Genomic DNA, 22,095 nt, shown 5'->3' with positions numbered 1-22,095 from the left:
TAAAAGTTATACAGCACATGTGCATTAGAATTATATTGAATGATAATCAAAATATGTAAAGAACAGGGGGAAAAAACAATGTTTATTTTTAGACATGTCAGGTGCATGGTCACATGACATAACAATGGTGGATCCTCAAAATGAATGAGGAAATTTATGCTCAGCTTTCAAAACGGCAGACTGACATCCAGAGAAAAAACTTAACTCAGATTTGCAGGTTTTCTAATTGAAATTGATTTTTACTTGCTTTATTTTCAATATACAACCAATGTCACCTAAAAATGAAACAAATATATATCATAAATCCATGCCATATTTATGAAAAAAACAACAAATTTATACAATAGAAATATTTTCATAACCCATACCTGCCAACTTTTCAAAATGCCCATGGGGGTTTTACGTGCAAAATGGATCCTATAGTCCTACAAATGTAATGACTTTAACTGCGCGTAACGTTACGCTATACTTTGGTGTTCCATATGTAACGTCACATCCTTAGTAACTTTGTTATGTGTTCTTGCATAGATTTTATTACAGGTTCCACATGTTATATTTGTTGTCTTGTAAATGCCTAAGTTATTTCATTGGCGACTAGGATAAAAGAGATGAAAAGTGACTGAGAGAAGACATTAAAAGGCAAAATATAAGAAAAGATAAAGAAAAATGGCTGAAAGAATTACAGTTGTGACAGAAAACAGAAATTTACACACTTTACCGTTCTCCCCATCGGAGGATCATCTTACTACAGGAGTTCTGTGGGAGGAATGGTTAGAAGGGATTGAAAGAGAATTCAGGTATTTTTTAATTACTGAACCATGAAGATAAAAAGGACGCAATGATTATTTATGGAGGTAAGGACATTTCTAGATTGGAGAAAAGTACACCTGACCCTGTAGACAGACGCATGGATGTGTACGAATAGTTAAAGAAGAAACTAAATGATTATTTTGCTCCAAAGAAGAATAAACATTATGCGAGATACATATTTTTGAAAATGAGTCAGATCAATGGAGAATCAACAGTGGCATACACGACACAACTACGAGACAGAGCTGCTGATTGTGAGTTTGAAAATCAAGATGACAGAATCTTAGAACACATTATTCAAACCACAGATAATGAATCGCTAATCAAAAAGACAATTAACAGAAAGTGGACACTTGATCAAATGTTACAGGAAGTACATCAGCTAGAAGATACGACATTGCAGATTCATGATATATATGAGAGATATATACACAGCATCAAGAACCAGAGAAATAGCAAAAGTGACGAATTATGGAGGAAAACAACGACATTACGGCATGCAAAATAGTGAGGAAACATACACAATGAGACATGAAAGGAGGAATAATTGTAACTATTGTGGAAAAACACATGCGTTTGAACAACGTGAAGATTGTAGTGCTTAGGGAAAACAGTGTAATAAATGTCATAAATGGAATCATTTTGCTGTAGTTTGCAAATCGAGTATGCAATCCGTATACCAGGACAATTCAAGAATCAACGATACACTGAACAAAATCAAGGTAGGAATGTTAGAAGAACAATGGAAGACAAAAGCGAAGAAGAATATTCAGATGATGAGTTTTTTTCGGAAGGACAGTGAATCATTTGGGTACAGTTAAGAAAATAAATGTACATAAGTTGGAACTGAAGCAAGAACTGTACTAGTTATGATGAATGATGTAGAAGTGAAAATAGAACCAGACAGTGAAGCTGACGTCAATGTAATGAACGAGTACCAGTACAGAGCATACAAAAACAGAACTAGAGAGGGAGCTGAATTATTAGAAAGCAAAACGAAATTGAGTACTTTGCAAAGCAGTCTAAAAGTTAAAGGAGAATTTATTACAACAGTGAGAAATGCAACTAGAGGAATAAAAACAAAAGTAATTGTGATTCTAGGAAAAACTAATTTACCACCACTGATTGGAAAGAAAACACTTATTGAATTAGGCATGTTACAAATACAAGCAAAGGAACATTAAAAGAGCCAAATGGATTAGGAATTCAGGGTGGAAATGCAAAATTTGAACATAAAATACCAGATATAAGAAACAAAGCAGCAAGGACTAAATCAAACCATGTAAGGAACAGCAATAAACCCGAAAACATGATCAAGAAGATTACACAAAGAGACGAGAACACAAGAGCAAAAGGAGACAAAGAATACAAACAAAATGTTTCAAATAAACATTCACAGGAAAGGAGGTACAGAGAACATTCTTGTAAAATCAGTGACTGTGTCTTATTCAAACAAGAGAAACGGATTAAATGGTCAAGCATAGGAGTTCAGCCAAAGTCGTGACTCTTCACACTTCAATCTCGCAAATAACATTGACATTCCGCACTCAAATGGTAAGTGGCGAGACAAACACATGATTGCACCAGGAAGAAGAGAGATGCCGAACCGAACCAAGAGAGCACCTGCTAGATTTAGTGACTTTGTGGTCCAATTTTATATGGACTGTAATTATCGAATATGATATCATAAGTGAAATATGGACTGTAATTATCAAAAATAGATATCATAAGTGAAATATGGACTGTTAAATATAAACTTTTAATTTTGAACATTAATTTATTTAATACCACTTTATTTGAAATGAAGATCAGAACTTCTGAAGAAATGGAGAAATGTAATGACTTTAACGGCCCGTTAAAAAAATGAGAAACGAGAAACACTTATAAGTTACAAAAAAAATGTACTTAAACAAAAGACAACTACTGTACATCAGATTCCTGACTTAGTAAGGTGCAAACATTTGCAGCAGCATTAAACGTTTTAATAGTACTAATGTTCTTATTAGGGCAATTTCAATTGTTAATAAGGTTATCATACCTGCCAACTGTCACTATTTGCTGGGGATTTCCCCCATGGAGGCTCCCAAAAAGAATTTTTGAAAGAGCAATTTTGTCCAAAATTAAACAAAACAATAATTTTTACAATGGCTATTGGTTTGTTAGAATAATAAGAAGCCAAAAAACAACATTAGAATATATTTGAAGGGCCCCCCTGATGGTTTTGCAGGACTATAGGATCCATCTTGCACGTAAAACCCCATGGGCATTTTGAAAAGTTGGCAGGTATGGGTTATTGAAATAACTTAGGCAGAATGTCTATCGCTTTTTGCCGGAAGACCACTTTTTGGGGTTAAAGCAGACCCCAGATTGCATTTATGCAATCAAAACCCTTATAGGTTGGCTTGATAGTTCCAGAATTTCCTTTTAGATATTCAACACAACATTCTATATATTTACATTTGTAAATCTTATCCATGATCATTATAGATAATCAAGTTACAAAATGCTTTTTATGCAACCCTTGTTTTGAGCTGGTGTTCCTTATGCTCATCATGTTCAATCAACTTTTAAGTTTCTTCTGGTGGTCTGTATGATGTTTGAAAACATGTTTAGTGTGAGACTGACAACAGAATATGGAATGTTGTATTAACTTATGAATTGTTAGACTGAAGGGTATTGAAAAAGGCAAGGAAAAGAAACACCTTGTATAGATTATATTACTGTAAACTTAATTGAAGAATTAAAGTATACTTATTAACTCTGATAAGTATTTTGTAGATGATTAAGTAAACTGGTATATATTTTAAAAGTAAATGTTGTTCATGCAAAATCAGCTGTCATAACTGAGGGGTAGATCTTCCACTTTGAAGGTTTAAGAGGTTAGCAGGTATTGTGTGTGTGCACAACCATACATGTAGATTTTACTTGTCAAGAAAATTGCATAACTTGTGCATAGGGCTAAAGTTTAATGTTGTCATTGTTAAAGTAATATTTAAAATTAAAAAATAATTCATGGGGGCTTGAATATATCGTGATTTTACCACGGGTTGGCCCTTTATGACAAATATTCTACCCTGAGCGATATCAGCATAAAGGGACAACCCGTGGTAAAATCTAGATATATTTAAGCCACCATGAATTATTTCGATTGTAATAGGTCAAATACAGCAATTCTTTTGGATCGAAGCGCTCTAGGTGGAGGCAAATATTTGCCATTCCCATAAATAAACGCACTATTAAATTTGCGTAAAAGAACGGAGCAAACTGAATTAGTGACATGCTTAAACTATTCAAAATAACGTATATAGAAAGCTATGAATTAATTTAAATGATAATTTACTTATATGTCTTAAATGTTTTCAACAAATATGGCTTATAACACATTTTAGCATCGTTTGTTTACGTTTCCATGTTGTGATGATTTTCGGTTTTACAAGCGTGTATTTTCCCGTAGAATGCTCATATTCTAACGTCATCGTTTTATGACGTCGCGAAACTCATTTAAAAAAAACATATGACGTGGGAGTACGATCGGAACAGCCCATGCAATATATTCATATTTTACCACGGAATCTACTCCAAATGCTTATGAATTCAATCCAATGTTAATTTTTTTTTAGCTCCCATTGCAAAATTAATTCAGTTTTTATTATTCAGTCCTCATAAGTACTTTGACTATGAAAATAGCAAGAAGTACTGAAATAATTACAAAAAGAGTCAAGAGATACAAAGGCGACATATAGAACACATATGAAATGTATAGACAACACAAATAAACAGGTCGGTGTACCAACTACGAAGAGGACATTCAAGAAGATACCATGACGGGACATTAATAATCAGAAGTGGTACAGACGACACAAAAAAGACGCAAAGGATACCATGAGGACATTCAAAAAGATGCCATTGGAACATCAAAACTCATAAGTGGTACAGACAACACAAAAAAGACACAAAGGATACCAAGAGGACATTCAAAAAGATGCCATTGGAACATTATAACTCATAAGTGGTATGGACGACACAAAAAGACACAAAGGATACCAAGAGGACATTCAAAAGGATACCATTGGAACATTATAACTCATAAGTGGTACAGACAACACAAAAAAGACACAAAGGATACTAAAAGGTGTCAATCAAAAGGATACCATTTGAACATTATAACTCATAAGTGGTATGGACAACACAAATAAAGGTGGAGGATAGCAAGGGCATTCAAAGCACATAAGTTGTATAGGCTGCCAAAAAAAGAGCAGCGGATACCAACAGCACGTTCAAAACTCATAAGTCGTGTAGACAACAGCTCCAAATTGTAAGGATAATAGAATCTGCACATCTCTGGTATAACAGGCTAATGTTCAGAAGATTATATTCCATAGTTAAACAGCATTGGAGTAGCTTTTTTGTTATCTTCTTTTCCTATTTGTACCAGATTGTACTGAAATAGTTTTACGAAATTCAGGGACATATTGTCACAGTCAACAAGGACTATACTTAGGTCAGTTCTGTTAATCCTAATACATTTTGTAGTAGGAAATCACTTCTTTTGTAGTAGGAAATCACTTCTTTTGTAGTAGGAAATCACTTCTTTTGTAGTAGGAAATCACTTCTTTTGTAGTAGGAAATCACTTCTATCAAATAGATCATTTAATTATGGCATAAGGAGCAGACAAGTCTAATATGTTGTCATTACAGCCTGAGCTGCTGTGCCTGTGGTTAAGCATGAAGACTACATAATGATACTAGTTAACAGTTGCATATTTTATTGTTTGCTAGTGAGGAAGACAAGCTTGCAGGAGGAGCTTCTAGATTATACAGGGTCGTAATTTGGGTACCTTCATGACGAATAACAGTAAAAATTCTTGCCAAATGACGTTAATGGTAATTTTTTGGTAAATGATTTTGTCAGAGGTCTCAAATAATTATCGTTACCATCATTTTTGGAGAAAAAAATTAATGTGATTCTACAAAATCAGACTGTGTTTTTATCGTCTAAATGAAAGTGTACATTTTATTGTCATGTTTTTTAGATTGACAGTTAAAACACTGATTGACAAGGCATCCATTACCAATATAGATGATGATTGTGAAGAACTCATTAATTTTTGTGCAGCTATAGAACAGATCTTGACATACAGACAGAAAGGTTGTATAACTATATGTGCTTTAATTTGAGAAGTGTTTTATGTGTCAGAGTCAGATAAGTGGTCTCATTTGATTGTCATCTTCTTAAACAGGTTATAAATGTACTTCAGCATATACTGTAAACCAACTTATTTTCGCGGATACTTTATTTCGCGTTTAGCCCTTTCGAGTCCAAATCACGACAATTTAATTGCTCGATTTTCTAATAAACTTGATGTTGTTTGATAAGGAAAGATCCAAGTTTTAAATATTCGCGACAATTTAAATTCGCGTTATTTTTCTACTCGCAAAAGTCGCAAAAATAAATTGCTCGCAAAAATTAGTTGGTTTACAGTAATCATTTATACATTCTAGATTCAATACATTTGCAAAAATGGCAAGGGCTATTTCCGGTAATCTATTGGTAGTGAAAGTTTGGAATTAACAATTTTGTTTTTTTTGTTGTGATTTTTGGACAATGAACAAATAAAAGAAAGAAATATGTTTTCAGTAAGTGCATGTAAAACATAATGCAGTCAGAAATAGAAATTAAGTTTTAATTAATGCAAAACTATTGTTTTGGTAGTCAAAAATATCACAAAAAGTTCTGACTTAACAGAATGTAGCATAGTTACAGACAAATGATGAAAAAAAATCATTGTGTCGCAAGTAAACTAAATTTTCAACCATCAAATCACCAATTGATGACATCAGAGCTTTAATACAATACAGTTTTCTCCTAAATATATGTTCTTTCTCAGTTTATAACCCTTGTTTGGGTTATATAATTGAATTAAAAAATCAATCACACATTTAACAATTATCAATATTATATTATGTTGATTTTAGATTACTAGAAACCAAAGTTAAAATAAAAGTTAGATAACATTTAGAATAAAAATGTTAATTTAAATCTGATGTATTTGTCAATGCCTAAAATATGTACATAAAGTCCATAAAGATACATTGTGTATTATTATTCATCGGTTATTCTAACTTCCAGCACAAAGAACATGGTATGGTATAGAAGAAGTTCGACCATTTTGGGATTTCATACAGTCAGCATGTCGCTATATTCCAAACAACTGTATCACCAGTATTGCTACACTTGAGAATGTCAAGTCTCCAATAGGAAAGGTTAGACTTACAATTGATAAACTGTGTTATAAGTTGGAAATAAATGACAGCAAGAAAAAATACAAAATTTAATTATAGTGATGCTGCAATTCCAAGTATACAAGTGAATGGATTGTGGTTAATATTTTTTTGAAACTAAATTCTTATGTAGATGCTTCATAATAATGATAGCAAGAAAAAGTACCAAATTTATAGATTAAAGTTAAGCTGTAATTCCAAGTATACTAGTGAATGGTTAACATTTTTGGGAATGTTTACAAAAAATAAATTCTTATGTAGCTGCTCCATAATATATTTCATTATTTATACCTGATGATGTAAATAAGCTGTATGGTCTTTCTTTGTTTTTAAATTAATTTTTATGGGTTTTAATTTTTATTTCCCAGGGTAGAGCCTGGATAAGATGTGTACTTATGGAGAAGAGACTGTCAGAATATCTGTCTAATGCAATTCAACAGACAAAAATTGTAAGGTAAATTAATTGATGTATTATTAGTCATTGATACCACTTAGATTTGAAGATATTGTGGTCAGTAGTCCAAATTTTTTCCTTTGAATAGAAATCTCTCTCCGCAAAACAAACAAAAAATATTAGCAAACACTAACTGCTATGAAAACCCTTTTTGATATCGCATTTTTGTTGTAACATCATGCTTTAGGAACATCATGCGTAACATTGATATGATTTTTTTTTTAAAGACAGTTTTTGATTGCATAAGAAAACATATTTCCTCATAAATCAATCATTATTAAAGCATAGAATTGCTGTTAAAACTTTGATAAAACACAGTTCTGACAAATAGAGGTGATCATAAAAAAAAAGGAAACACTAAACACAGGAGAAAAATTGTAGACAATTCTAAGCACCATACACTGCAGAAAAGTTATAAGTCCCTTCATATCAGTTGTTAATCTGGCTTGCAAATTTTGTTGGTACACCTAAAAATTTGCCTCCATTTCTGAATTGACAATGTTTATCTTGACAACTCAATCATGAGAATGCTATATAATTCTAAACCTCAGTTTTGTAGAAATGAGTGTGAACTCACTGGATTATTCAAGAGAAATATTGTTGAAACAAATCTTATTCACGATAGAGCAATGGATATTTAACTTTTTCCATCATATATTACCTGTTTTACCTGTAAAATGACGCAAATGAAGTTTTAACTTTTTGTGCAAATGAAATATAACCTTTTTGCACAAATGAAATGTAAACTTGTGGTGCAAATGAAAGATTGGATTTTTAAAAATTGGCACAAATGCAATTCGCCTGACCTCATAACTAAAAAACAAGCTGATTAATCCCTGCCATATGTTGTCTGCTGGTCACAGGTTGGGAATCTTGTCACTAATTGTTTTTGTTGATAAAACCTCTCCAAATTGATTCGTTGTTATTAGGATTTGCTCTCTTTAAAGTTCAGGTAACCTAAAACAAAAATTATGATCATTCCTTGAAGACTTTCTGAATTATCTCCCATTTGAATAAAATCAACAATTTCATTTTGAAATGTCATTACTTGCCCTACAAATTGACAGAATATTACATTTTTCTTGCTCCTGATAACAGAAATTTTGTAGAATAAAATTAAGAATATTTATGCATTCTTCTCACCAAAATGCATGTTTATTATTTTTCATGACAAAAATGTTAGGGGTATTTGAAATTATATAGAAAAATATGTATATCATGAAGAAAAAGACCATTGAATGACAGAATTATTAATGTTTCCTTTTTAGGAGATTTTATCAAGATGGATCAGTAATTTTGTCAGAAGATATCAATGTTTTATGTGGAGTTTTGCTGGGACTCAATTCTATTGATTTTAGGTAGTGTTATATTTTATCAATATGACTTGTCTCTCAGACTGAACATGATGGTGATGTACAGATTTGTATACCCTCTTAGAATCTTCTCTGAGAATGCTGAGAAAAGTATATTAAAGTTACATAACATCATAAACCATTTAAGGGCATACGATACAGTTACAGGAAAGGTAATGACGTTGCTAACGTAATTTGTTATTTTCGCGACGTCAAACTGTGACATATCGGGAAAAGATGCATTTTTCGACTGATTTTTATCATTTAAACTGATTTAATTTGAAAACGAGTTCATGGACCCCTATTTTTCAAAACAGCAATTTGTTTCATTTTGCAGGGAAATTAAGTTACCCAAATTTTATAAAACTGTAAATAGAGGATTTTTTTTAATTTTGATAAACATGTGGCAAAAAATGACGTATTTTCCTCAATTCATGAACATTTTATAAATATGAGTTATTTTTGAATAAAAAATGCATAATTTTTTAGAATACCTATAAAATATAGAAATTACCGATTATTTAACAAAAAACAATTTGTGTTTATCTTTTATAACAAAAAAGTTATGTCTTTCTTTTGAAAAAGAAATTACGCCCACAAATCTGAATTTTGAGCAAATATACAAATTTTCGACCTCATTTTACCCAAAAAGTAGCACATGAAGGTATATTTTTTATTACATATTTCATTTAATCAGGTAAAAATTAGCCTATATGCAAATTTTCACGAACTTGTAAATACAGGATAAAAACTGTATCGTATGCCCTTAAATAGATGTGCAAATGCTAAATTTTGAACTCAAAAGCTGGAAAAAAGTTAACAGAAAGATTTTTTATGGTTATATAAAAATGGAGATGCTGTATGATTACCACTGAGACAACTCTCCACAAGATTGTTTATTTTGTAAACTTTACTCAGTGTCAAGATAAAATGGAATGAATTCAGCATGTTTTTATTTTAATCTGCATAAGTTTTGAACTTTTTATTTTCAAGTATCAAAGTGAAATACTTAAATTACTTGCTAAGTCATCATGTATCAATTTATTATTATTTTCTCTGTTGATGATTAGTAGTATCAATCATTATTTTGTTATTTTTGTTTTCAGTTTTTGTTTAAAGGGTCAGCATGAAGAATTGAAAAGCCCTCTGTTTATTGACTATACACCATACCTCATTTTTCAACAAAGGTATGTAATGCTTGTACAATAGTTAATCATTGCTTAAACACTCAAACAAATAATTTGTTTATACAGAGGATGTCTACAGTATGGTTCTTTAAGCGAGTTATGATAATAAATTTACATAGTAATATAATTATCATTTTAAATTACATAATATGAAAACAGGATGTGTGATTGCCAATGAAACAACTGTCCACCAGGATCCAAAGGATGAGAATTGAAACAGACCAAAGGATAAAGATTTAAACAACTATATGTCACCATATGACTTTCAACAATGAGAAAAATCCATACCATATAGTAATGATCAAAAGGCTCTGGCATGGCAACATCTTAAACAATTTATAAGAGAGAACCAATTGCCTGACTATGAATTTGTTTGTAATGTTGTTTCATTTTATAAGGTAGCAATACACAGTTAGAAGTTTAGTTTCGCATTATGGCCCCTGTGAATTTTTTAAATATGAAAGTTTTTGTACAATAAAATAGATTTTTAGGTAATTGAAGAATAATATAGCCTTCTTAGTGGGTTTATATGAACATTTAGATTGATTTTAACATGTTTTATAGGCCATTTCAATGATTGACAGTCCGTATTTTCCTATCCGTACCGTTCATAGGTCCATAAATTATTGTAGTGTTTATCAACCAAGATTTTGCGCTCGATTCAATTCAATTTTATGGAAAAACGAGCAGGAAGACATATGATTTTTTTTGGACCACTTGATAGATATAAACCTATGGATTCCGGAAAGGTATCACTGTAATTCATTGAAATTTTTCTTTAGACCAAATTTTGGAGACTTTTGTGACATGTTCACCCCCCTTTTTTGCTATATTTTGTATCTAAGAAATGCAGATTGTTGCCATGGTTACACCCAAAAGGGATTATATTTCACCCTTATGACCATTAGAAATCAAATCTATGGAAGATTCTCTTTCTACAAGTATATACATGCATAACACACATATAAAGCCTTCTTTGTTAGACAGGAGGGAAAAGGGGGTGTTTAAAAATTATGAGTGTCAATTTTAAGTTTTTTTCCTAACTGTGTATTGCTACCTAAGCTTTAAAAGTTTAAAAGCTGCTTAGAATCTGGTAATGGCAACACATTTTTACACAAATCTGCATGGTTCTGAATGACATTCCAAGCTTCCCACAATAGCAAGGCTACAATTTTGTACTGAACATGTCATAGTTTACAAAAATCAATATTTGGTCAAGCATAAAATAACTCTATATTTTGTGAAAGGCAACTCAAAATTTGAACCATTTTGATGATTCCAAAATTACAAATATATTTCTAGACCTTACATAAAAAGAGGCTGATTTGGCTCTAATCACTTTGGTCCATTAATTTATCATTTTAGTGAAGAGAGTGCAAACAAAGATTTTGAAGAGTTGGAAGAATTAAGCACCAATGCAGGCAGAACCTCTTCCTCTGTTGTTAGGTCATCTGGTGATTCATGGGAGGTCAAATTCAAAGAACTAGAAAGAACTCATAAAACTATAAAAGAACAAAAGGTACAGACTAGATTATATGTTATTAGTTTTGCTATACCACAATTCAGTATTTAAAGTGCCTTAATGTTTATCCAATGTAATTTATTGATTTTTCTTTCTTAGTCTTTTTAATCTTGGTTTAAACATATTTATTTACAGTGGATTGGGAAACAAGTTCTGCAACTTATATTAATCCCTCTCCACTTTGCGGGTGCGAGTGCTGCCTTGTAGCGGCATTAACCCACTCTTTTTCGAAATCTACAAAGGTGTCTTTAACGTGCAAGAGATATGGCTCTCTCTTAACACGGGTCAGCCATTTTTCGTCCCCTTCCGACGGACTATCATCGTTTCCTCAAGACCATACTCGCAAATGGTGTCAAGAGACTTTTCTTATACATTTTCTTTTAATGAGTTCCATATTATTTTTAATTTTGTCAATGATTATAAGATTTATGGTCTAGTTGTCCACTGTGATTTCATTTGTATCAACTAATGTCTTGTTGATCAGGGATGCATCATTTATTTAGTTCATATTAAGTTTATTCTTTCAGGGATATCTAGAAGAGATACTACGAAAGAGGGAGCATCAACTTCAGGATTTACAAAGAAAACATGCAAATTTGTGTAATGTGTTCAAGAAATTTGACAGTGATTCTAAGAAGGATCGATTACAGATGGAAAATGTAGTTATAGAACTTCAGCATCAGTTGTAAGTGAAGGAAACCCTTTACGTTATGTGGATTATATGATTTTCTTTGAGTAACAATTTTCTTGTACTGGGAAAACAAATATTTTAATGCATATTTGGTTTTTTGTTTTAGCAACTTCTGTTTAAAAAGAAATTTGTGCTTTGTTGAATAATATACTCACAAAATCCACAAAAAATAAATAGTACAGAGAATGAAAATGAATCTACAGATATTGACCTGTAGTCATTTTCACAAAAAAAACTTATGACTTAGATTGATCTAGGTCATGAATAATTTAGAATACTTACAATCAACCTAAGTTGTAATTTTTTTGTAAAATCAACTCAAGGTCTTTACAAAAAAATCTTTAAAAAAACATCTTTTCCTCTTAATCCACTTGTCTAATTGAACCCTTTATACTTAATAATTATCATTCTTACGGTATGAATAAAGGGATATGTAGGTTTATATTTTAATGACACATCAACCTAACACCCCAAGTTGAATTAAGACAGTCTACATTTGTAGTGGTGAAAAATCTATATGTATTGAATAACTACTTTTGGAATGTAGATGTGAAACTATGTGATGAAATAATTTTTGCTTTGCTATATAATATGAATAAGAAGATGGGATATGATTGCCAATTAGACAACTCTCCATCTAAGTCACAATGTATAAAAAGTTACATAAACCATTATATTTCACTGAGGTATATTTTGATTTTACCTAAATTTTATTTCACAAGTAACAATTTAACCTTGTTTTTTGCTTTCAGGACCACTGTAACTACCAAGTGTGAAGGAGTAAATACTAAGTATGAAGCTCTCGTCACAAAGTTAAAGTCTGGGTTCATAGACTTAGAAATAGTTAACCCTGAAAGTTCATCACCAAAAGAAGATTCGCATAAGTAAGTTGTTTAAAGAATTTTTTAAGTAAAGCTAGTGTATTTAAATTTATAAAAAATATAAGAAGACTGCAGTCTAATTTTAAATTTCATATTTCGATTTAATAGCATTTGATCTCGAGTTATGGCCCTATCAAATTTATAATCATGAAATAACTATTCCAAGAATTCAAATATGGAAAATGACATAATCCATTATATGACCTAAGAAGTCTTTTAACACAAAGTTTTTGGACAAATTAGATTTGAATCAAGGCCTAACCCAATAATAGTTAAACAACATTTAGATTTTTCGTTATGATATCTTGAAGCAAATTATATTTTAAGGTGAGACTTTTGTATCTATGGTAAATATGAGTGACCAGACCTTAAAGCACTTTTAAAATGCAGTAGAAACCCTATGTTACTGACTTGATATCTAAATCTTCCAAGGTTTATCACTTCCTTTTTGATACACAAATTATAGTGCATTGATCATAACATTTTACGTCATATCCATGAACATTTCCAGAAATTTATCAATGTAATATATGCTCAGATATTCAAGTCACAAAATGATTATACACCTGTCAAGAAAATTACATAATTTTTGCAAGTTGTAGGAACTAAAAATATAAAATATAAATGATGTCATTGTTAAAGTTGTCTTTAAAATATTGGAGTCATCTCCCATTGTCCAGAATCTTACTTGAAACACCTAAAACCAATACTTTATACATGCAATATTTAATTTTACTTCCCACTGATAAATTAAAGCAAACTTTACCCCTCAGTGCTTACAACCACTTTGATAGTAGTTTTGAATTAAATTCAAGAAGTTGTATGTAAGACAAAATTCAATATTATGAATACATATATATTACAATTTACAGATATTAGATAGGTTTTGATGGGAGGTAATTATAGATTATCTTTGATTATTTCAACGAGATTGATTTTCTCGCTTGAGCTGGTACAGCGAAAGTGAGAAAAGCAATCGAGTTGAGATGACCAATGATAATCTGTTTATCGCTATTTTACCTATGACGACGTTGTCAATTTCAATGTCAATTTCGTTAGCAACGCCACATGGCCTCCTTAGTTTCTAGCGATAATTTTTCTATCTCAAGCAAGAATCGTGATATAAAAATTTGTAAGGGTTCCGCAGAACCTAGTGTCTCACCTACTTTTTCTGTAAATTGCGGGCTCAACAAAAATGAGGAAAAAAATCAATTAAAATCCTCTTGATACCATGTTATGATTGTAAGAAGCTTCTGTCTACGTTTGGTAAAAATCTAGGATAGTTAATAAATCTAATGAATGTTTTGAAAACTTCAACTGCAGACTGTATGTAATGTTAACTTAAAGAAAATCTAAGTCCATTTAAAAATAAAATACAGAAAAAATGGAGTTATCTTTTTACAAAATTTACTTCTGGATACTATTTTATGATCATAAATAAGCTTCTGTCCAAGTTTGGTACACACCCAGGATAGTTTAAGAAAGTTATTAAAATTTTAAAAACTTTAACCACAGAGTGAATGTAATGTTTCCCCGCAGAAAAACTAAGTCCATTTAAAAGTAAAATACGGAAAAAATGGATTTATATTTTTACAAAATTTACTTCTGGATACTATCTTATGATCATAAACAAGCTTCTGTCCAAGTTTGGTACAAACCCAGGATAGTTTAAGAAAGTTATTAAAATTCTAAAAACTTTAACCACAGAGTGAATGCTATGTTTCCCCGCAGAAAAAACTAAGTCTATTTATAAGTAAAATACGGAAAAAATGGAATTTTATTTTTACAAAATTTACTTCTGGATGCTATCATATGATCATAAACAAGCTTCTGTCCAAGTTTGGTAGAAATCCAGTATAGTTTAAGAAAGTAATTAAAATTTCAAAAACTTTAACCACAGAGTGAATATTTGTTGACGCCGCCAACGACGACGGAATGAAGGATCGCTTAGTCTCGCTTTTTCGACTAAAGTCGAAGGCTCGACAAAAATTATCACAAAAGAAGATCAAAGGAAAGATGCACAAATAGCGATAATTTGAGTTAATAGTTATTTCCCTTGATTGCCAATTTTGAGGGGTAAATGGTTGACTTTCGTATTTGACTAACCTAATTGATATATGTGGTACAAACAAGTCTGATATGGGATCCTTACTAAATTATAGAGATGAATTAAGCAATAATATGTGTAAAATACAGAATGTGCTCCTATCAGAGATAAACAGTTAATTATGAAGGATTCAATCAAACATATTTTTTATTTTTGATATGTCACAAGTTGCAAAAAAGACAACTTACCCTGTATTTCATATGATTTTTTTCTATTCCAGGCTAGACTACCGTTCAAGAGATGTTTGTACTTCAAATATTCCTGAATCTGCTGCAAAGCTTGTCATTCCTGGTGCAAGAGGACTTAAACAGGAAATGAAGGCAGAGACAGAAAGTATGTTAGTCATGGCAGGATCATTTTCATCAGAGAAAAGTAGTGAGGAAACATCAAATAGCAACTTTACAAGAAATGATGAAAACAACAAAGCATCAGATGCAGAGGGAGCAATTGTAATAAATTTTCCAGAAAATGACCAACAATCCCTTTCTTCAGCTGACACTTCTAGCATTGTAGAGGAAAGTATAACTGGTGAGCAATCATACACCAAAACAGATATTATCAAACAAGAAGAAAATCAAAATACCACTGAACCAGGAAGTGAAAAGGACTCAACAGCTTCAGAAAAGTCTGTAGAGCTAGAAGATTCTAGTTCTGATGAAGATTTACAAGTTACAACAGGAAATAATAAAGAACCAGCTCCTTCTTCCATTGACCCAACAACAGAAGACAATACCCATGGATCAGAGCCAGAAAGGGACACATCAACAAGCTCACCAGAAATTCTACAACCATCAGAGGAAGAGAACTCCAATGGATCAGAATCATCTGTTAATGAAGAGCAATATGACTTAGTATCAGATGATTTGAGTAAATTTGGTGGTGAAACTGCTTCAGAAGAAAACGAAAATGCTACTGGTTAAAGAGAGGCATTATACATGTGAATGCATTTTGAAAAGTTTGCATTTGACAACTGATGTCATTATATTTATGATAGTCAAAAATTATAAAATGTTGTTGTATCTTATTTCACCCTCATTTGAATAGAGACAATTTGGAAGAGCATTGTTAGCCTAATTCCCTTAAATATGTGTCATATGAGACTGCTCAACAATTATTTAAAAATATTACCTTTTTCTATGTTTGATTATTTGAAATGATAAATGCAATTCAAAGATGAATAATTATAAACTGATTATATCTTCATTTTTAATTATTTTACACATTGAAAGGTTCATCAATGAACAGTCTTCTCTCTTTTGATAAATCAGTTATGTTTTGAATCAAGTATTAGACTTCAATTTTGTAAAATGTTGGTATTACATTAAACTAATGAGACTTAGTCGCCATTTCATTATTCATTAATTTAAGATAATCAATGTTATTTGTACATAGGAAATCACATATATATTTGTTGAAATATTTTTTTGAAAATATGTCTCATTCAACTCATCATCATGTGCAATAGTTTTAATGTATTTAAAATTTCAGTTTAAATATTGAGCATTAATGTATAATGTACTATCAGTTTAAATAGAAAACTAATCCTATCCCATGAATATTAATGAATAATATTTTCATTAAATTTTGTCAATGTGAGTACTTTGATCCTTTAACAAAAATATATTAAAAATTTCAAAAATTTGAACCAACCGTTTAATCAGAAAAATTACACTGGTTACATAGCAGTTTCACAAAAACCACATTTGATCATTGAGAAGCTTTACATTCCTTTTACAGCACAACATAATTAAAATGTTTAGCTGACTTTACAGAGTTATCTCCCTGTAGTGTTAGGTACCACTTATTTCTAATTCATATTCGTAGATCAATCTATCACTGCATCAGTCCATATCATGTTTTTCATATCTTTCTTTATATGGATTGCTGTACAGCTGTCATACAAGAAACATTTTACGGTGTGAAATTGTGATTGGACTAGTACATGTATCACATTATAGTAAGGCATAATTTATATTTAAATAACATAATATGCATGCAGTTTTTCCTGCAGTTGCATTTAATTGGAAATGTTTCCTATATTGGACATGCTGCTCTTAAAAAAAAAATTAACTTCTTTTCAAATCAAACACCTAAACATTTAAATGTTATAAACTTGAATTACTGTATGTAAATGATTTTTTTAATGCATGTTTGTTTAATTAAACAGCAGGAAATGTGTAATTTTAAACCTTTGAACACTAGAAACTTGAGACTACATTGAAAATAAGTACAATGTATGTTGCTAATCAGCTACCATATGATTTTTTAAATGCAAAATTCAATTAAAAGTGCAGTAGTTTTTCCAAGATAGAAGACTATTTTCTAATAAAGTTTTGTTAAGTTGGTGCTATTTTTTGTCACAAAATTATGTTAGTCACTTTTATGTTATTCTGATTTAAAATGTCAATAGAATTATTAAGTTGAAAAAAGTAGTGCATGGTGTTCTACTAACTGTTTTGGAAAATGGGTGATAAGTCGACTCAATTTATAGCCCAAATATGTTTTTTTGCATAATACAATGCAATGTTATATTTTAAGTTCACAATGCACAATGAAAGCAATCTTGACCTTCTACTAGCCAGTGTACTTTACCTGTTGATATTTTACCAATCTGAAAAGGCATATCAATACTTAATAAGTTTATCTATGTACTTCAGGAAAATGTAAATACTCAGTTTTCAAGTCAAACATTGTATGTTCAAAATAAACATATTCATTTTGAAATTTGTGATATTTTTTGTAGGTAAAAATTAATCATTCTGCTAGGCCAAAGCTTTCATTTAAAAAGAACTGTTTTTGATTAGGTCACAGTAATTCCCTAGATCTTTGATAGGACACTTGATTTTTGTCATGAAGTTATATTGGTATCAACACATTTATCAAGTTCTGTTTAAATTTTATTGTTTTCTCCCTCAGTTTTCTAAATTTGTATGCAGTTCATTTGTTAAGTTTTGGTCTAGTTATAGGAACATTCCAATCTTAAAGTGCTACATCTATAATACTAAAAAAACGAGGTCCAATTTGTCAGCCGTCATCACGTAAAAACGATGAATCAAAGAATTCAACTTTATATATAACTAATATGGTACAATGGTGTTGATTAAAAATTACACCACTCCAGGCCCCTTTGTTTTCCACGTAGTTAATAATGCCAATAATTAAGAAGTTGCGGATCGTATCCGACACCGATACCAATAGTATTCACCTGTTACCTATTACCTTATATGTACGTTCTGCATCTGACAGGCGCACCATCAAACGGTGTATTTAGAATTTTGCTGTATACTGTTGAGTAAAAAATACTCCATTCCAGGCCCTTTTGTTTTCCAAAATATTAATATTACCAATTATTGATAGGTTCCAGGTCGAAGGGTTCAAACAGAAAGATTTTGAAAGCAGAGAAAACTGTGCATCTTATAATCGGCATGACTTTATCAGATGACAATACCAATACTAAAATAAGGCATACGCATAGTTATATACTTTAATTCAGTCACGGACCCGCGATATCACGGGTGTGTTCTAGTTTACCATATGAACATAGCAATGATTAAACAAACTATGTTCAAGTCAACTTAAATTTTAGACAATATGTCTCAATCACATCATTATTATTACACAATGTCAGTTTCAGATCAAGCATCTTATGATGTATTTTTGATTATAAGAATCTTTGAGAAAAGTTTAATAAATCCTGTAGTTTACAGTTTCCATGTATGATTTTAGCAATGATTTTCCCACTTGTAATTGTCATATTCCACCCATATCCAGGCTCAGGGTAACACATCTACAAAATTATTGATAACTTCAACAAGCCATTATAACTTCCATATATAATTATATAAAGGGACATTATGTATAAGTTGTATAAAATAGTAGTTCCATGTTGACAGTATTTACCATAACCTTTCACACACACTTCATTGGCTTAGAAATACTTACACATAACAATTTTGCAATAAATGACCTTGACATTAATTTTATACTGCAATAATGTTAATATATGGAAATGAGAATAAATGCATAATTAATTTTACTTAAGGCTGCATGTAAGGAAAAAATGTCATAATAAAGTATTGGAAAAAATACTTGGAATTTCTTGTAAAATTTCAAAAACATCAAGTGCATAATTTATAGTTTGAAAATCCAACTGATCGGAGAAGCCTTGCATTATAAGTTATTAATCATCACAATAGAATTACTTAATGTTAAGCAATAATCAATAAATCAACCAAAATAAGTTACCAGTTCAGATCTACACCAAAATAGTAAACATACTAAACCAAAACAATGCAGAAAACCAAGATGGCGGCCTACAAAAAATGGCTTCTTCCACCTGTTCCTACTGACTGCAGATATTTTTTAAATGCTCACCAAACGCCTTCGGACAAGTCGAGTGTGCGAGGGCTGTATAGCCAGTCAAGGTCGTTAATAACTGATCAGTCAGTTGTCTTCATTTCAGTTTAAACCTTGATATAAAGGCTTTTCAGTAAAAATATTTCAAACAAGCATTTAAGAAAATGTAATATTTTAAGTTAAATCTCAATGAGCATATATCTTAATTGTTAAAGACAATTTCTTTAAAAGGCTATTTTCAAAGATTGGCCTTCAAATAAACATGTCCCTAGGTGCACTATGCAATAAAAGAGGGTTGGGCTTCATATTTTGATTATTTGAATATTGATATTGATAAAACAAAACCAAGCTGTTTATTAACTAAAACGGAAATTTTAAGTACACATACTGGGTTGTTTAAATAACATAGATGTTATGAGATTAAAGTTAATGACCATTTTAAATAACTGTGATACATATACATTGTATTGTACATTGTCTGTAATATTGTTATTATATATTGATTGTACTAATTAATGAATTTGTTCAGTTGATTGTTGTTTATTTAATAAATTGAGTTGAAGCAAGATTTGTATTAATATTATAAATATAGGTTTTATGATTGATTCTTAATGTCAAGTTGCACATACTTATAGCATATATATGTCAATAATGTGTTTTTTTGGATGTGGATCAATTGGGGTAAAGGGTGGAAATCTTGAACGGTCCCTAAAGAATTGATGTACGAATTGATGCTTAACATACATATTCTGGAAATTGGTCATTCAAAATGTGTTTTTTTTTGCTGAAGTTTAAAAATGCATATGGACTCTAGTTTTATAATTTTGTAAAATCTTTTCCAATGAAGGTCAAGGTACACTACTTCTCATGCACATTTTATCTGTCTAAGGGCAATAACTAAACAAGAGGGCACAAACTGAAATGTCTTGTCTGCTTTACTGACCATTGATTGTATGATGACAGTTTCTAAATATAAAGGTTTTATTTCTAGTATCACATTAAACTTTTTTAAGGTCAATAACAATGAGGTCAAGGTCAAACACCTTACAATAATTCCATAAACCAAATATAGTATGCCTATTGATTATGGTAATTGACACAAAACAGAAAGTCTTAAAATTGCCCAATGAACCATACAAATGTTCAAGGTCAAATGAACCTCGCAGACGGACATGTACACCTTATAATAAATCTGAATTAAATGTTTATAGTATCTAAAGCAAATTTAACAAAGGAAACTTAACATTGACCAATTAGCCCTGTAAATGAAGTCAAGGTCAGAAGATGTCTGCCAGACAAACATAAACACCTTACTATTATTTCATATCTATTGTTTTATTGCTTATAGTTCAAGAAAAACAAACCAAAACACAATATCCTGAAGATGAGGCCAAGGTCCATAAAACCTGACAGACTTTATGTGTACATCTTAAAATACTTCTATACTAAATATAGGTGACCTATAATTGCATATAGTTTTAGAAAATGTCAACTTTAACCACTGAACCATGAAAATGAGGTCAAGGTCAGGTGACATCTTCCAGTTGGACATGTACACCTTTCACCAATTTTGTATCTGAGGTTTGGACTTGACCCTGAAAACTTTACCTAGTTCACTGATCAATGAAAACCATAACAAAATCTTATTCCAAAAAATGTCAGGTGAAAAGGGGTCTGAAAGGGATGCTAAATATATGTATCCATAACTCAAATGAGAGAGAATATCTTTACCAAAAAACTTGACTTCTTCTTTCAAGTAGTCACTGAACTATGAAAAATGAGGTCTAGGACAATAAACATATGATAGATGGAAACTTCATATTAACACAAGGCAACTAAATACAATGTATGAAGCATCAAGGTCTTTAACCTTCTGCCATATAAAGCTTTTAAAAGGTCATTTAACACTAGAGTCCCTACTGCCACCCTGCCAGATAACAATCACTGTCTAGTTTTCTGGGACAGAAGTTGCAGGTTAGAAAAACTATACCTTGACCAATGAACCATATTAATGAGGTATTTGCATGATACCTGCCAGACAAATATGAAAATCGTACTATTATACCATACATCAAATATTGGAACATTCCCCAATCTTTAAGCTAGCATGCATGCATCTTAAGTTTTTTAAAGTTGTTTTTATAGACATCTCTTATTAGTTTCATAATTGTTTCCAACTGCAATTTCTGTTATTGGCTATGGGAAAATAGACCCCTTTCTTTATCTTCAATCCTTTTGTTGTTTATTTCTCTTGAGTTTTCTTACCATCTAGATTATTTGTATATACATTGATGTACACATAAGTATACTTTAGCAGATTTTCTAAGTAATAAATTAAATCAGCTATCAGCAACAACCTTCTGGGTAACCATTTGTATAATCAACATCAAGTAAAACTGTTTGTATGTACATTGAAGATATTCACCTCACTTTCGTGCTTGATAATTTCTACT

At 31.0% G+C, this 22,095-nt stretch overlaps 1 protein-coding gene across 1 annotated transcript; it reads left to right on the top strand.

The window, feature by feature from the left end:
- The first annotated feature begins 7 nt into the window (after nt 1-7).
- LOC134707487 (RUN domain-containing protein 3B-like) lies at nt 8-20,210 on the top strand. The gene is made up of 10 exons (XM_063567257.1): nt 8-217; nt 5,844-5,959; nt 6,941-7,074; nt 7,461-7,546; nt 8,815-8,904; nt 10,005-10,085; nt 11,451-11,604; nt 12,135-12,292; nt 13,051-13,182; nt 15,507-20,210. Exons 1-10 carry the CDS (start codon nt 141-143, stop codon nt 16,204-16,206), a joined length of 1,728 nt encoding a protein of 575 aa, XP_063423327.1. The 5' UTR covers nt 8-140; the 3' UTR covers nt 16,207-20,210.
- Nucleotides 20,211-22,095: the final 1,885 nt, after the last annotated feature.

Source organism: Mytilus trossulus, chromosome 2 (genome assembly GCF_036588685.1).
Source record: "Mytilus trossulus isolate FHL-02 chromosome 2, PNRI_Mtr1.1.1.hap1, whole genome shotgun sequence".
NCBI lineage: Eukaryota > Metazoa > Mollusca > Bivalvia > Mytilida > Mytilidae > Mytilus > Mytilus trossulus.
The sequence above is the reverse complement of the archived record's forward strand: the minus strand, read 5'-3'. Positions and strand labels throughout refer to the sequence as shown.